The 17,714-nt window shown below is 38.3% G+C and overlaps 2 protein-coding genes across 5 annotated transcripts; one reads left to right on the top strand and one right to left on the bottom strand.

Annotated features, from left to right (window-relative positions):
- Positions 1–4,461: 4,461 nt before the first annotated feature.
- On the bottom strand, positions 4,462–11,727 carry LOC105390820 (single-stranded DNA-binding protein 4). Of its 4 annotated transcripts, none has more exons than XM_038110611.2 (7): positions 11,253–11,726; positions 10,207–10,419; positions 9,662–9,817; positions 8,554–8,730; positions 7,465–7,581; positions 6,215–6,322; positions 4,462–4,943 (listed from the first exon to the last, which is right to left on the bottom strand). In XM_038110611.2, exons 1-7 carry the CDS (start codon positions 11,596–11,598, stop codon positions 4,810–4,812), a joined length of 1,251 nt encoding a protein of 416 aa, XP_037966539.1. In that variant the 5' UTR covers positions 11,599–11,726; the 3' UTR covers positions 4,462–4,809. The 4 variants fall into 4 exon arrangements, with proteins under 4 accessions (XP_037966539.1, XP_037966540.1, XP_048485926.1 ...); XM_038110613.2 differs by having other exon boundaries at positions 4,805–4,943; positions 6,195–6,322; positions 11,253–11,727; XM_038110612.2 differs by lacking the exon at positions 7,465–7,581.
- Positions 11,728–12,026: 299 nt separating this feature from the next.
- LOC105387458 (60S ribosomal protein L32) lies at positions 12,027–14,164 on the top strand (the record flags this gene model as incomplete). Its single annotated transcript, NM_001309136.1, is given in 3 exon segments — positions 12,027–12,207; positions 13,017–13,126; positions 13,953–14,164. Coding segments are annotated over 3 exon segments (405 nt in total). The 3' UTR covers positions 14,133–14,164.
- Positions 14,165–17,714: the final 3,550 nt, after the last annotated feature.

The following is a 17,714-nucleotide window of genomic DNA, read 5'->3' as shown; positions in this document are numbered from 1 at the left end:
TTGTTTGCTTTGTTGAATTATTTATTCGAGTTGACTAACGATGCTTAAACAATGCCCAACCCAATATTAATACGAAAATGATGGGTTACGTTAGTACAGGCTTCTTGAAAAGTGCTTTTAACCAATAGTTAAAACTAAATACCAGGTCTTTAATGCCCCAACCTCCAGTGAAAAAATGTGTTTTATTTTTCTACGATATTTTCGCTTCGTTTTTAAGTAAGTACCTAGTTTATTTTCCAGAAAACTCCCCATTAACTACGTAGTATGTAGGTATAGTATAGGCTGATTACTAAACTGTTAAGCTTTCAAAGGTTGGCTGTAAGAAAATACTTCGCAATAAGTCCGCCTCTGTATAGTTTTACTGTGTTTTCTGTGTCTTTTAATGTACTGTTCGGTGTGAAATAATGTGTTTTAAATCAACAATTACTTTTATTATAATTTAATTCGTAATATACATGTTCAAATTTATTACTTAACACTATTTCTACCCTAATAGTAAGAATCAGGTGTTTGAAATCATCAAGGTGGCTGGTTATGATTGGATGCGGAAAGCTAAAGAACGCATCCAGTGGCGTGCTTTGGGAGAGGCCTACGTCCAGCAGTGGACTGCTATAGGCTAATGATGATGATGAGTAAGAATCAAGCACAGGGTTAAAAAACAAACCTATCTTCTTTTAATCTTCTTCCACTTTCCCTCCCCAGTGTACCCACATCTCATTTAATATTACAGTGGACAGTCGCCACCATAAGGCTGCGTCCCCAGTAGACAAACTTTAAATAGGAATCTGTTGTGTTGACCGCCGACTGAGTTAACGGCATATCGGTTTAGTATGGTGAGTGTTCACAATTCCCAAATTTTGCGCTCACTCTACGCATTTCGCGCAAAAATTACGTTAAAAAAACCTTGATACAGCACTTATCCCTATAGGTACCTAGAAAAGGCCTACAGCCTTAAGCTATATCGACTAGCTTAATAGCTCGTGGTGTAGCTTGAGCCTAAACTACGCAGTGGGTCACAAAGTATAGTGATTGTGATAACCATGAGAAGCCGACCATATGGCTAGATCATGCAATGTTAAGAATAGGTGCCTTGGACTTGAAGATATAAAAGCTTGCATAAGGAAAATAGGTAATAACTAGCTTTGATGTTGGGTTTATTGTTAAATAGGTGTTTTTAAAGGTGGACAATAATACTTAAGTACTACTTATGTGCCTGTGTTTAGCTCAATCTTCAGTCGTACCGATTTTATTTGAATTACCTACCGACCTATATTTCAGAAGTATAAATACATAGGGGCCGTCCATTAATCACGTGAGGCTCAAAGGGGGGGGGAAGGGGTACTGAAAACCTCACGAAACATCACGAGGGGGAGGGGGGGTTCTCGTTAGACATCACGTGTATTAATTTTTTGACAAAAATTAGGTATTTCTGAACCGATATTTTGGACGGCGCAAAAATTTTAACGATTTGTAGTATGACCTATATTTTTTCTAGTCAAAAATTGCCTTTACATAGACTTTCAAAAAAATACACGTGATCCAGGGGGGGGGGGGGGAGGGGGGTTGGTCCCAAACCTCACCAAATATCACGAGGGGGGAGGGGGGGGGTCAAAAAATGAGAAAAACGACCTCACGTGATTAATGGACGGCCCCATAGGTGTCCTAGACAATAATGGTTTTACAAACAAAGTACGGTCAGGTGCAGAGAAACCTGACCCCCCTCTCATAGTAACAATGCTTCTGAGAGGGGTTAGGTTTCTCTGCCCCTTACTGTATTTATTAACTTACCTAGCTAGTTCTTTCATCACCCAATCAATGGTCCATGTGCCAAAGTATCCTGTATATATGTTTGCTTTAGGATAAGCTAATATTAAGATATAGCTATCGCCAAAAAGCTGCTTAACACAAGATATGGGATGATAAAATAAAACAAAGTTATAATATATAATAACTATTTATGTAAGTATATAAACATTACATCGATTAGAAAAAAAATGTAATTCATTTACCTAACTCACAGAAATGAATGAAATAATAATATACCTTAAAACAACATACAACCTCACACTACACATAATATTTTTTTAATTAAATTAATCCATTTAAATTAGATTTTAGAAAGTTTTTGCATTGAATGAAATCTATTTTTATTTTATATACTAAATTCACTTACTGACTAATTAATTTAACGCAGAATATTTTATTTTACAAAATTTGGGTCCGTTTAGTGTGAAGTGTATAATTTCGCTAAAATTGATAAGTATACTTTTTTAAATTTTGACACGTTTTTTTTTATAAAAACTGAATTAGTACAAATACCACGTCTAAATTTCAAATTTGATATTTACATCTTTTTTTAAAGTCCAACATTACTCAGTCGAAATTCAAAACCGGTAACCGATTTTTTTATTATATTTTTCACTAAAGGAACCCAAAGTTGTTTTAAATTGTGGACGGCTGCTAGCCGTAAGAACTTAAACACAAGTTTCAAAATCTCTATGAAATAACCTATTTTTTACAATTTCCATACACCCCAAAAATATTAATAAAAAAACATAAAAAAAAAACAATATGCTACATCAATGAATAATCAAACGGTAAATTATTTGACTTACAATATTTTGTCAAATATATTTTCACTACGGACATTTTAGAATTTGTCAAGAAACGTTACAGCGATTTCATGTTTTTATGTGCACAAAAAAGGACAAGCTATGTCTATTTTTTGGGAAATAAAAAGCTTACTAATCCTTAACTGTACATAAAAAATGGATTTTAACTATTTCAAAACTATCTTTTTTTAAATCCTGTGTTATTTGTACGGTGGCTAAACATAAAAAATTCATTTTGCGACACAAACCTGATAATTAAATAATACAGTAACTTGCAACAAGGGTATTGTAATCTAACTAATAATTCTGATCACCGTATTGCTGCCCTAGGATTTTTGGAAATATTTTCTTATCTATGTGATTTTTACCATTTTTTAACGAATTTCTAAAATTTATAAAGCAGAAGTTGTAAGCTGTGTATGTACCCTTCTTTTTAACCGACTTCAAAAAAAGGAGGAGGTGAGAACCTCCGTTCATTCGTCGGGATCTTTTTGTATAAGTATTACAATACACTTTTTGCAACACCCTGTATTGAATTCAATGTAGTAAGTAAATCATGAATAAATGCTCAATTCGGATCTGAGAGGAATAATAATAATTCATTTGCAGATCGGAATCATTCGTCCACACACACGAGTGCGATGCGAGAACTTAAAGGTGCAAACAGGCAGATGACGGCATGAGGTTGCGGCAGGCGTCGCCTCGTATCATCATGAAAGTCTGTTTTTTTAATCTCAGATACTACATCATCGATCGGTTCATCAACAGTCGCTTGTCCCCCCAATAGAATGCTACAACACTTAATCGCGGGACAATCGCCTGTTTATGAACCGTTCAGAGTCTCTGAATTTAGTATCTGAGATTTAAAACATACTTCAGAAACCAATAGTGACGTTACTTCGCAACAACCTCATGTCGTTTGCCGTCAGTTCGCAACTTAACTAAAAATACATTTCTAGGAACAATATAAACTTAAATTAATTTGCTGTAATAATTTAAATATTGTGGAAGAATGTATATGTTTGGTGGCTTTGCTGCGTGCGAGCGTTTTCTGTGTTCTTACTAGTTCAGTTAACAGTTTAATCTTACGATTTAAAAAGTTCCATCTGACATTGACGTTTCATATATCAGTGGAACTTTTTCATTGCTCGTAAGTGTACAACAGGGTCAACTGTGTAGAACAAAAGGGTCAGCTACATTACCGTACCACCAACGCGCTACACATCAGCAACCAACGATACTTAAGCAGCATTGCTTATCTGTCAAAACTGACATAATTTAATGGATCTGACAGCTGTTTGACTGATAAGCGATGCTGCTTAAGGATTGTTGATGGCTAATATGTGTCGGTGGTAGTAAGGCAGCAGTAAGTAGTTCAACTGTAGGTACTTTTTGTTTTTTTAGCCGACACAATAGCAAAGGAAAATTATAGTTTAATGGTACCTACAATGGTTTTGTAAAAAAATACGATTCATTTTACTTATACCTATACACCGTTTTTAGTGCAATGGTATTTATCAGTATTTCATAACTGTGTTCGTACGCAGCAAAGTCATTCATTACATTTATATAAAAAATTCATATTACAAATTTATGCGATTCGTCACTAAATAAAAAAACATTAATAACTCTACATCATCGAAATATCCCGAATATTAAAAAGTTTGCTATTTCAAAGATGGCTCTAATACCCAAACTTCACGTCATACATTACTCCTTATGTATAATCAATACATACATATATTTTTTATTCGAAAAAAAAATCCATTAAAAGTTACAAACTAAAATATCAAAATAATACATAGAGCATCACTAAAAGAAAGAATTTTCTAGAACTTGAAGCTATGGGAAGAGTTATTTTTAAAAATACGCGTTAAAATTAACGGCTATATTAAAATAAATAATATGCGAGGGGAAAAAGGATTAAAAAACTATTTTTAATGATTATATCCTTGATTCAGATCGATGGAACGCAACAGAACGGAAACCAACGCCAACCAGCCTTCAAGTAAATATAATTTTAATTGAGATCACAAAAATACTTTAAGACAATTGAATTTCATTTTTAAACGTTCATTAACAACAACAAAAAATAGTTATCAATACCGATACCGAAAAATACCGGTACCGATTCGGGAACCGAAAAAAACTGGCAGGTTGGCGTTTTTTTTTCTTCATTTCTTTTTTTGTAATAAAATCATTGCATATAAAACTCTGGATGGTCAGAGTCTTTCTCGAATCGTTTTGCCTCTTCCTGCATACTCTCCTTTATTTTCAGTATCGCTGCTGATTCTGTCTGGTCGTTCTGGTCGCCTCCCGGTCCGCCGAATCCTGTTCGAATACACATTATTGAAATATCTTGTGTTGTGGCCTTATTATAATTAGCATTGATAATTATACAAGTGACGTTCATAGTACCAATTTTGTAGTTTGTCTTGTGAATCTTGAGGTTACTGTCTTGCAAAAATGTTAAGACTTAATTTAAATTAAATTAGGGACATATAGGTACAATTTTACGTTCTCACACTTATCTTAACTCATACGTAAAAAAATATTAATTTAAAAAAAAATCAGTACTATTTTTATAGCACTCACATTGCAACAAAATATTAACAATGTCCTCTGCCATACTATTTTTTTTATTATGTTATGAAATGTTTAATTATGTTTCCTTCCACCAAAGCCATTATTTTATTAGTAACTTTGAAATAAGCAGAGATAATCATTTCACACTGGACTTTGATAAAATACTAAGGGTCTGTTTCACAATGTCTGGTTAGTGGCTACCTGTCGGATAAAATACATGCTGTCACTCTCTGTGATTATTTTATAGACAGTGACAGCATGTATTTTATCCGACAGGTAGCCACTAACCAGACATTGTGAAACAGACCCTAAGTCTAAATTATATTAAATTATTCAAATGCAACAAGGGTAAGTTATTTCCAAACTACCCTTGTAAATCATCAAACTGACTTATTTCGTATTCGTAGGTAGGCTTATAGCTTTTGCAATTGTTTCAAATTTTGGAGTTATTTGGTTAGGCAGTCCATGCAGATTCAAGTTAGAAAGTTTAGTCACATGTCGGTACATGCTGATATTTCACTATTTTATTTCATAGGCATTGCATTTGTAAATGAAGTCATACGAATGTTTTGTCTTTTCATCCAAACTTTAGACTCTGAAGCTTCTTTATTGCCATAACACAACACTGGAAAGGTTTTTTTTATCAATTTTATAATTAATCATTGAGTTTTCATACTATATTTTTGTCAAAACGATGGTGTTACCAAATAGCACTGCCAATGTGGTCTTTCAAATATGAATTGTAAGCAATCTATCAATAATTCGAAGGAGAACGGGTTACAAATGGTGCCTCCTCGAGTGACAGTCAGCCAAAGGACGATATTTAATCCTCTCACAAAAGCTTAGAAGAAGTAGCTCGAAGTAAGGAGGCTAATAAATCAGACCCCGGTATATACCTTTCCAGTGTTGTCCCTCAAAAGTTATCATTGACCAAAAAAGCGGCTTGCAGAAACCACCACCGCCCATCGTGCTAATAACGTGAAGACATAAACTTACAAGCTACAAAAACACAGTACCTAAATTGTAGTCGCCCATGCCCGATCCTGAGTCTTCCCTGGGTGTGCCCGGCCCGCCGCCCCCGACGCCTCCAGGCGACGACTTCATCCCGTCAACACCGCCCAGACCTGGATAAGGCCGGCAGTCAGCAATTGTTGGTGACAATTGTTTGTGGGGTTTGGAGTGGTGCGAAATGGTTCGTGTGTGTACGAGGATTCTACTTAACTTTGGTGTCTAAAGCCGGGTCCGCAGCCATAGGTTTTCGATTTTGCAAACAGGATTTCGTATAGTTTGCTAACCGAATACTTTCGTGGCCTAAGAGTTTTTGGTTCCCAAGACGAATAGATTTTTTTATACAACAGGCGCTACGGACCTGGCTTAAAGATTTCTTTAGTGTTACTTATGTTGCGAAGTGTGGAAGGAAGTTATGAATGCTGGGAATCAATAAGCTATTCATTCTGACACTGTATATGTATATTGTATAAACATATAACGCAAACCTAAAAAGAAATTTTATAGCTTACTAATTTCCAGCAAAAGCTTTATTCATAATTCTTAAAAATAAAACTATTTCATTGTTTATACGGAATAGAAAATCCTAAATATATTGAGATTCTTCCATATAATTTTCATTCAACTAGGTATTTTACTGTGGATAGCTTGTTAAAAAGCAATCGAAGTACCATCTTACTAATAAACGACGTGGAGATCAAAACAAAGAACGAAGATACTGAGTTTATCTAGTGTTGAAAATAAGAATGCAACTTAATACATAATATTAATAAGATAAGGTACCATATCAACTGAATAAAAAATGCATGAGAGTCTAACTCTGGCTACTAGCCTACTAGATATCCGTACTAGAAGCAAAATAATTTGAAACCTTGGAAAAGTCTACTAACTAAATCGCGACGAGTGCCGGTCACAAATTCTAAAGAAACGTTTCATGAAAAAATAGTTTTTTGATACGCTGTCTTATGTTATCTTTATAAAACATGTATATTGAGAGTGGCTGTGGGTTTAAAAATGCTTAGAAATGGTGGGGGATTAGCAAAGACATAACGAAATTATCGCACCATCTTATCAGAGTATGACAAAAAGTCGTACACTTGCTAACAGTTGCAAGTTTTAACTGCACCAATTTCAACCACTATTTTAAAAAACCCACACATCGTTTAAAAGCAAGATGGCTGCCGATTCCTTCCTCAAACCAACATAAACCTTTACACGAGACTATGACCTAACTTGCTTCATTCTCTCTACGACCCACCTTCGGAAGTCGGCGGTTGAGGCATCGAGTGGGGGGCGCTGTGGTCCGCGAGAGGAAACTCCGGGCCCAGCGCGCCCGCTCCGACTGGCTTCATCAATGTATACATGTTGTCACCCCCTGTGCCAGTAGCAGACGTTACGAGGCTTGTTGGGGCTTTCTAAGTATATTGTGCAGCCTAATTGCTGTTACACTTTTGTGTTTAATATGTAACTTTATTTGAATCAACATTAGTGAAAGGGTATTTGAGAAATGTTTTTTAAATGGTAAGGGGATTTTACTTTACTTTATTTTGTTAGATAAATAGGCTCTAGACACGAATAAATCTAGATATAAATGAATTCGCAAGAAAAATGTATTTAACATAATAAATGTATGTACACTTTATCTAAAATTACTAAATGATAGACAAAAACTGTCTGTCATTGTGCCTACTTTTAGATATTTTATTAATATTTTTTTTACTCTTTATGGTATGAAAATAACTTAGCATCACGACAGCCAATTTACATCTACCATTTGCTGATTAAACTTACGTCTATTTTTTATAGATGAAGGACGAAATCATAAGGAAGTAAAAACAAATAATAGAAATCAATACACAGAAAGGAACATACAAAGCGTTTAGAAAGTGACCCAAGCGTGAACGTATATGTTAGCGAGAATGAAGCAAGCCGAACGGAAAGAAACCAAATAATATTAAAAGGTTTATTAAAGGATATACTTTAAAAAAATCTGTACAAGGACTCTCTAAGATAGTGCCACAGTCAAATACCTGGTTTAGTGATGTACATAAATTACCTGCAAATGTCTAAATTTAGAAATATGTTAAAATTTTCCAGAAAATAAAACTCAAAAACACGTCCGATGATGAAGCGTAGAGTAATGAAAACAAAAGTGTTATCAAATCCAACTGATCGCACCAAGACAGACATGGGTCGCAACGACACAAGAAAACAACGAACGACATTAATTTAAACTTTAAAATACCGGTATATTTTTTTCGGTACACCAAAAAATACCGGTACCGAAATTTCAATACCGGTACACAAAAATCCGGAACCCGCCACCTGTGAAGTGCTTAACACTTACCCGAGTTGGAAGAGTCTTGTGGGCTCGGCATTATGGGCGTAGAGGGGCCTGGGGGCCCATTGGAGCCCGGCGGGGCCCCATAGGCGCCGGGGGAGCCCCCGCTATAGTTCAGGGGGGCCGAACCCCCGCCGCCGCCGGACCACGCGCCGCGCGGCCCCATCCCCAATGGAGGCATACCTGCGTTGTACCAAAGGATATGTGAGTATAGGGATGAGCGGATGGTTTTGTTTTCCAGTGTTCTATTGAAAAGTAGTGTGGTGGTAGCATAACGGATATTGTTTCTTCCTCTTAATCAAGAGGTTGCCCAATCATATAAATCTTTATGATTACAGAATCTAAAAATCCTACATGTTCTTTCTGTGAGGGAAAATACAGTGAGATATTTTTTTTTCTCATCTCTTATGCTTATAGATGTTAAGAAATATATTTAGCCTTGAAATTTACCTTTCATCTATCTGCAGTCTGAAAGAAATCTGTTAATGTAGCCTCACCAAAGGTCTCATTTTAGAGGTGCAGGCAGGGTGAGGTGCGTTAGGATTGAGTATAGAGCAGCAGTGACCTGTCTCTGCTCGCATATTATTCGTTCATGAGTGTGCATTCGCAGACGAGACGGACGACATTTTAGCCAACTTACGTGCATTTAACTGTACTGTACCACGCGAAAATAACGGGATAGAAGTCATCCACTATTTTAGGTGACCGTTGATAGTCTTTTGTTAATCATGACTACTAGGCTAATATAACACGACACCACAACCAACCTGGGGGCTGCGGCGGAGGGCCACGCAGGCCGGGCGGGTAGCCGCCGGGGCTGCAGGGGCCGCAGCTGGGCCGCGGCGGCGTCATGCGTCCCAGCAGCCCGATATTAAGTACCAAGGTAATATGACTGAAGAATTTTAAGATCTATCCACCTTCACTGTATAACCATGCAATATTTGCGACGCATGGTGTTATAAAGTCTAACCTACCCGACTAGAAGGTCATCACTGCCGCTGTATGAAGAACAACGATTCTTAAGATACCAGGGTAACATAACATACTAGGAGGTCTCTTATAACGCTATAAGTGTTGGCCGTGAAATATAAAGTACTAGGGCATCAAAACCAACCTGGGGGCTGCGGCGGAGGGCCGCGCAGGCCGGGCGGGTAGCCGCCGGGGCTGCAGGGGCCGCAGCCGGGCCGCGGCGGCGTCATGCGCGGCCCGCCCAGAAGCCCGCCCGCTGGCGGCCCGCCGCGCTCCATCGCGTTGCCCATCATGCCTTGTCCTGTGGGAGGATAGAGATTTGTGGTTTTAAGGAATGAAGCATGTCTGATAGATAATAATAGTTTTGATGACATTATTTAAATGGGACAGGCTCTTCTATAGGAAATATGCAAGCTTACATTATGTAGAATGTAAGACTTTCTCAAATAATTTTCTCTTTGGCCATTTGAAACAACACTCATATTTCATAGCCAAAAGTTTTAAATTAGTGATGATGATGTCAAACTTTTGGTGCAGAAATCTGGACACTGACACCCTTGCAGCATACTGAGGAATCAGTTTGATTCTTGGCCAGAGCATAGGTATATTTATTTATGAAAAACTTGGCACTATTCACAAATTTCATATCTCAGGGAGTACTTTAGTGAACTGAAAGATTGTTTATCTAACCTGGAGGTCCGTTAAAGTCATTGCCCATGCCCATCCTGACTGCCGGCCGAGGTCCACCCGGGTACCAAGGCCCCATGAATGGCTGCCCGCTGCCCATCAGCTGTGGTTGTGGTCCGTGCGGGGACGGCTGCGAGCCCGGGTGTGGGGCAGGTGGGGACGGCCGCAGAGAGGAGTTGGGGAAGAAACCCGGTGGCATGCCTCCACCGCCCATGCCTGGAAGTCAATGAAGATGTGGGTTTAGAGATGTTGATCGAAATTGCAGGGCAGGATTTGTAAATGCCATCACTGATTTGATGTGATTGTAATGTCTGATAGTCCTAAGGTCTTAGGTTTGAATCCTAGGCTGATATCATTTTCAGGTTTCAGTTGATGTTGTCAAATTCAATATTTTTGCCCCACGGGTATCATCAGTATTGAGTTAGGTTTTGTAGGCTGCTCGGCTCCTATAATTATGAAAATTCTCTGTCAGAAGTATATTACCTATGAAGAAGCATATTTCAAGCATAATGTTTAGCAGCACTATGTTTACCTTAATAAGTTCTATAGGTATTTGTAATAATAATTTTCTTTGGTATAATTCCACAGGTGAGATAAGGAATATGGAAATTACTGAAAGCTGAATCCAGGGCAGAGTTTATCTAGATCTAAATATATGTTTACATAGCAGCAGCTATGATTCTGTATAGTATATGAGATGCTAACTACATTATTATGAAACATTACAAATCATTTGGATAGCATAATTCCTTGGTATTTTAGATCCAAAAAAGGTAACATAAATTGGTATTTTTATGGAATGACTGGTGTTCACTTGGGGTGGACCATCAGTTTGGTCTAATCCTATTTCCCATAATCATACAGACTTACATTACATACATCACAGTTCAAAGGCATCTCCGTTCTGCTGCTCCACAATTGCGTATAACGCAAAATAGCTCACTATTTACACGAAAAGATAAGAATAAGCATGGCCTACAAAACTCATTTCAAGCCATCAGACTTTTTGTGTACATGACGTGTTTTTTAACAAGAATACATGAACGTACCGTCGTTGGGGGGCGCCGGGCCCGCGTTGTGGCCCAGCCCGTTGACTCCGTATCCTGAATTAACGAATCCATAGTCGTGAAATGCTTTAGCCTCTGAGGAGTGCTCACAAGTGTCCCGCCTCTCCGGCGCCGCGCAATACAGGTCCCAGAACACGCACCACCATGAGTGCAGGAACCCGGGCGGCTCCCCGAGTGTTATATTCTTCTCCCATCGTATTTCTGATAAAAACGTCTGCGCCGCCTTTTGAGCGCCGACATGTAGGAGGTATTCGTACACATAGAGAGCCAACTTTTCGCGAGCCTGAGCGTCCGAAGGCACCGTAGAGCCTTTGCCCTTGGCATACATATCGACTGGAAGCCGACTTTTATGGTGAAATTGTTTATTATTTACATTAACGCTTTATATCAATAAATTCTACTTCACAAAATGTCATTGATCGATGGCGACATTTGGCGTCTGTGACATAGACAAATTTGGGTGCGTTTTCGTTTACGTTGGAACTGTCACGAATTTTAATAATCTATGGTTCTACCATAAACTGGAGTTGAAAAAATATTCTTTTGTCGCATTTTTACAGGCTCTATAAAATAATTTGTATTTTTTTTTTTTATTTTAGACCCTTTTTTACAAATTGGCACCTAAAAAGAGCATCTTAATAAACGAGTAAATTAAGAATGTGTGAAAAAACCGCTTGACACTGAAGTCGGCCCAACTTTTTTTTCTCGCATAGAAAACATACTGCTACTCTAGAAATGGCAACTTTTGTCTATTCCTTTTCCTTTTCGTGTGGCCGTGTCACCGCGTGGTTCACTGCCGCATTTTGCAAATAATCTAACAAAATGGCAATCAGGCCAATTTACCGCCCTACCATCGTCAAAAAGAGGACGAAAAGGTTTATCCGCCATCAGTCCGACCGATATGACAAAATAAAGCGTAACTGGCGTAAACCCAGAGGTAAGATTTTTCACTAAACCATGCTGTTCATTCTGTGTTGTTCTCTTCTTTTAGTGGATTTCTCTCTCTTAATTATGTTACTTCCTGTGAATCCTATAATCTTATTCTATAGAAACGCAGATTTTCCTTGAACCGATCATGTAAACATAGAAAAACAAACTTGTTGCAAATATAGGTTATGTTCTTTGGACCTACAATCTTTGATCATATTCTTGAATATTCCTTCGCTTCTGATGAAAAAACATGCAAGGGCACTCTGTGTTATTTGTTTTCCATACGAAATACACAATTTGTTACCTTGCTATAGTGATTCTATCAAATCCTATTCCGAATAGCAATACATTGCTAGTTTGGTCATACTGATAGATACATTTTCTTATTTATTTCATTACTCTGTTACTCTCCTTAAAAAGCCCAATGTCCAGTAGGGATGTGTGGTGGGTGATCATGGTAAATTATAAATTGTTGTTGTAAATCTTTGCTGCTAATACTATATTTATCCTACCCCATGTTCTGGTAATTAAATATGTTTTAACAGTGGTACCTACTTAGCACTAAGTATATTCATCCACCCTCAGACACTTAGCTTCAGAGAACTTATAATACCACAGAATTAAAGTTACGATCTACCTCTTGATCTATTTATATCTACAGTGCAAGATTGTACATCTCTTCATTTCTGATTTAATCAGTTTGAACACTGGCCAAATCTATAGCCTTCTATATCCACGTTCAACAGACTACAATCCTATAGTTACACCTAAGACACTAGGTATTTTTCTAATTCTCAATCTGTCCGTATATTCCAGGTATTGACAACAGGGTACGCAGGCGTTTCAAGGGACAGTACTTGATGCCCAACATCGGTTACGGTTCAGCCAAGAAGACCCGACACATGCTCCCCAACGGCTTCCGCAAGGTAATATTTTTCCCACATTTTACTCATAGGCAATAGAGCTAGTAAAAGAAGTTGTATATTTTATTAGTTCATCTGTGCTTCAGACGGCATGTTAAGCTGTGGGTTCCGCTTTCTGCTTCACCAGCAGTTGTTAAGCCTGATCAGAGGCCTTCAAGCAGCTTGAAAACATCAGACCCTGACAACTCTCTGAGCACAAGCTTGCTTGTGTTGGGGTCGCCACATAGGGTTTGAGAAGAATATACAGGGCACTGTGAAGTGTAGGTATTCATGAAAATAAGTCAGTTCTTCTGTAAATACAGACGTGACATCTGTTTGCTTTGACTTTCTTTAGCATGCAAGGGCACTCTGTGTTATTTGTTTTCCATACGAAATACACAATTTGTTACCTTGCTAAAGTAAATCTATCAATTCCTATTCCAATCAGTAAACATTGCTTTTTGGTCATAGTGATAGATACAAGTATTATTATTATTTATTTTGATGCCTAATGAGTTTAAATAACAAAATAGCTAAATATAAATAATATATATATATTCCCTGAATAAGCTAGCTGCTGCAATACTGCTCTTTCTTAAGTGGTGGCTGTCCTCAATAATACTGAAAATCAGGCATCTATTCCTGAAGCAAACCTCCACTTTTTAGACAGTGAAAGCATGTCATTAAAATTTTTCATGTCATTATCTTAAATAATGTATAGCCATCACCCAGACATTGTGAAACAGGCACTAAATAATTTAAAAAACTTAAACCATAGATGGTCAAAAGCATTTACCCAAAAATCACTACTAAAAACCTTAAAACTAACTCAGAACCCCTTTATTTCCAGGTCCTGGTCCACAATGTCAAGGAGCTGGAGATCCTCATGATGCAGAACAGGAAGTACTGCGCAGAGATCGCGCACGGAGTCTCCTCTAAGAAGCGCAAGGCCATCGTCGAGCGAGCCCAGCAACTCAGCGTGAGGGTCACGAACGCTGCTGCCCGTCTCCGCAGCCAGGAGAACGAATAAACTTAACGCTAGAATAAAAGTTATAAAAAAGCTGTTGGTTGTTTTTTGTTAGTTAATTCCTCCATTCCTTAGTTAGTTAGTAGATTCCTTGGTAGAAAAGTACATGTCGGATGCCTTTCCAAACGAGATTTAAGATGTATAGGATAGGATAAGATTAGAATTGGTAGGGGAAAACATGAGGTTGCAGCAGACGACACGTGTCGTTGAGCGACATGTCGCTAGCTACCAGGTGAATCTCAAAAACTCACTACAAAATTGTCGATTGTACTACCAATTTGCACCTTTAGTTTCTCGATTCCATAGATGGCGCTAGTATAGTGGGTACAAAATCTCTCAACAAACTTTACTAGCGTCATCTATGATTTAGTTCGTAAGAAATTCCGTTCCGTACAATGCCTACATCAGAAGAAAAAACCTTGTTTTACACACTAGATGGCGCCATTTACTCGCCACCGACCGAAGGAAAAACTCACACTCCGCTTGCGAACGTTGGGGTAGGTAAAGAGTTCTTGAGTGGAAACCACGAACAGGCAAGCGCAGCGTGGGTCGCCCTCCGGCCCGCTGCCGCTACCTCTAGAGATCCCGTGACCTCATAATATGATGACATAATGTGGAGACCCACCATAGGGTTCAGATCAGACAAAGCAGGAGTTTGCAGCCACCGAAAAATTAAAGTTGTGATTTTTTTGACTATAGGTCTCAGGAGGTTCTGGTCTGACGACCTCAGACAGGTGGCTGGATGACGAAGGCCGAGGAAAGAGTGGTGTGGCGCTTCTGGAAGAGTCCTGTGTCCAGCAGTGGCTGTATCTTGGCGCTGGAGGATAGGTTCTAGCGGTTTTATTTATATCATAATATTAATAAGTAGGTATTTAACTAAGTACTAATCAAATCTAATCGTTTAGTTACGTCAATTACACCAGACACGTGGGCAAAACTGATTGTCACTTTCCGTTGCCTGTTCTTACAGTCGCCGATAGCGATTATGCTGCCACCACTATGTAGGTAATGTAGTATACTTATGTATTGAGTATTTAGTTACAGTCAGCTAAATAGATATGTATGCCACCTTAGCGCAAACAGTTTGATCCAGACTCATGGGTGGATGATAGGTAAATCAAATAATATTTTATCGATTATGTAGGTATACTTAAACCCTGAGTCACTCCTTTCGGCTTAGTATAGTACTTATAAGTACCACTTTTGAAACCTGTATAGATGAAGATGACATCCTTGTGAAAGGCCGTAAGCATAGACTATTGTACCTAAGTACCTAATCCTGCACTGCTGGACATAGTCCTCTCCCAACGAGCTCCACAACGCTACACAGTCATCAGCTAAACTCACGATCAAAAAAAATGTTCCAGTGACAATAGCACTCTCCCTAAACGGAAAAGACTATCTTAATGACATGACGCCGTCTGCAATATTGAAGTAGTTAACTAAATAGGTACTTATATAAGTACATTTAACAGCGCATCAGAATATTCATCATTAGCCTAGTAGTAGTAACTGCCTCTGTGGTTTAGTGGTAGAAGCTTCGCTTCATGACCCAGAGGTCCCGGGTTCGATTCACGGGTATTGGGATATGTCCGAAAAAAATCAACAACGTTCATAATTTTTCTGATGATATTATAGCAGTCCACTGCGTAGGCCTCCATAGGCCTCTCCCAAACCACGCCATTGCATGCGATCTTTATAGCTTTCCGCATCCAATCATAACCAGCCATCTTTCGCAGGTCGTCACCCCATCTAGCCTGAGGGCGTCCCACACTAGGTTTACCTAGTCGCGGCCTCCACTCCAGAACACGTTTACCCCATCGATCATCGGTTCTTCAGTTTGTGAACCAGTCCCATTGTAAGTGTCCACTTTTCAGCCCCATAGGTCATAACCGGTAAGACACGCTGATCAAAGACTTTATTCGTTTTGTGACTTTCATCACAATACTTATTAACTACCAACTAAAAACATTAATGTTTTGACCAAATTCTAAATTAAACAAGTACTTAGGTAAGTACTTAATTAACTACTTTTTTAAATTGTGGTCAATTTATTTTGTTTCGACATTTTGTAGTTAAGTGGAACTTTTTCATTGCTCGATTGTGTTATGAGACTCGTAGGATATAATCTACAACTACTTAACTACATGCAGCAATGGGTGTTTACAGGTTGATGATGTTCACCACGAAGAGAACCCATGGAAGATGTGTAGCCAGCGATGTGTCACCTTTTTATCGTTAAACTGTTTGTTCAGTTTGCGCAAACTGCACAAACAGTTTAACGATAGCGATCAACTTATCCCAGTCAGTGACACGATAAAAAAATGTTATCAGGCGGCCGCGGCGGTATTCTGGTTAGTTAAAAGTTTTAGTAAAAAAAAAACATAACTAACTATTTTATTTTTTTACTAAGTTTTATTCACAGATAGTGTATTAGGTACATTCACACATACTTTTAAATAATAGGGCTAAATACACTAGTTACCTACTTAAGAATAAACACAGCATGCTTAAATTATTAACAAATGTAAGTAGGTAGTTAGGTGTACTTAGGGGCCGTCCATTAATCACGTGAGGCTCAAAGGAGGGGGAGGGGGTACGGAAAACCTCACGAAACATCACGAGGGAGGAGAGGGGGTCTCGTTAGACATCACGTGTATTAATTTTTTGTCAAAAAGCGCTAGGTATGTCTGAACCGAAATATTGAACGGCGCAAAAATGTATAGGATTAAAACAATAAATTTTATTGCAAATACACATAAATGTTTTTCAATTCAAAACGCAATTTTCGTTATATTTTTTCTAGTCAAAAATAGCCTTTACATAGACTTCCAAAAAAATACACGTGATCCATGGGGGGGGGGAGGGGGGTTGGTCCCAAACCTCACCAAATATCACCAGGGGGGAGGGGGGGGTCAAAAAATGAGAAAAACGACCTCACGTGATTAATGGACGGCCCCTTAATAAAAAGTTGGTATACATACCTACCTACATTAAAAGTAAAGTAAAGTAAGATATAATTTTCAGGAACAACCGTTGTTTTGATGTTGGTGCGGTGACAAAGTAATCTGAATAAATATGGCACCAACTTTAAAAAAGGACCCTATAGGTACCTACTTACCTATACCTATTTATAAATTACCAGCTGTTAAATTAAAAAGTTTTCCCGTAGGAAGTCCGGGATAAAAAGTAGCCTATGTTCTTTGCCAGGGTCTAGACGGTATGTTTTGGCGTGAAAGAGTAACAGACAGACAGACAGACAGATAGACAGACAGACAGACACAGTTACTTTCGCATTTATAATAATAGTTAGGATTTCTAAATTTTTAGTGGTTTTTTGAAGTCGGTTTTTTTTTAATTAGGGACCGTCCATTAATCACGTGAGGTCGTTTTTCTAATTTTTTGACCCCCCCTCCCCCCTGGTGATATTTGGTGAGGTTTGACTCCGAGCCCCCCTACCCCCCCTGGATCACGTGTATTTTTTTGGAAGTCTATGTAAACGCTATTTTTGAGTAGAAAAAATAAAAAATATAACGAAAATTAAAATTTAGCGCGGGGAGTCGTTACTTAGCAAAGGCGGGCGAG

Source organism: Plutella xylostella, chromosome 24 (genome assembly GCF_932276165.1).
Source record: "Plutella xylostella chromosome 24, ilPluXylo3.1, whole genome shotgun sequence".
NCBI classification, from domain to species: domain Eukaryota; kingdom Metazoa; phylum Arthropoda; class Insecta; order Lepidoptera; family Plutellidae; genus Plutella; species Plutella xylostella.
The sequence above is the reverse complement of the archived record's forward strand: the minus strand, read 5'-3'. Positions and strand labels throughout refer to the sequence as shown.

Excerpts from the sequence above, each read along its gene's own strand:
- LOC105390820 (XM_038110611.2), bottom strand. The coding sequence starts at position 11,598 with ATGTATGCCAAGGGCAAAGGCTCTACGGTGCCTTCGGACGCTCAGGCT. Across the intron at positions 10,420-11,252 it reads CCCGGCGCCCCCCAACGACG|GCATGGGCGGTGGAGGCATG; the intron begins GTACGTTCATGT and ends ATTGACTTCCAG. Across the intron at positions 6,323-7,464 it reads TCAACCGCCGACTTCCGAAG|GTCTGGGCGGTGTTGACGGG; the intron begins GTGGGTCGTAGA and ends GGCCTTATCCAG.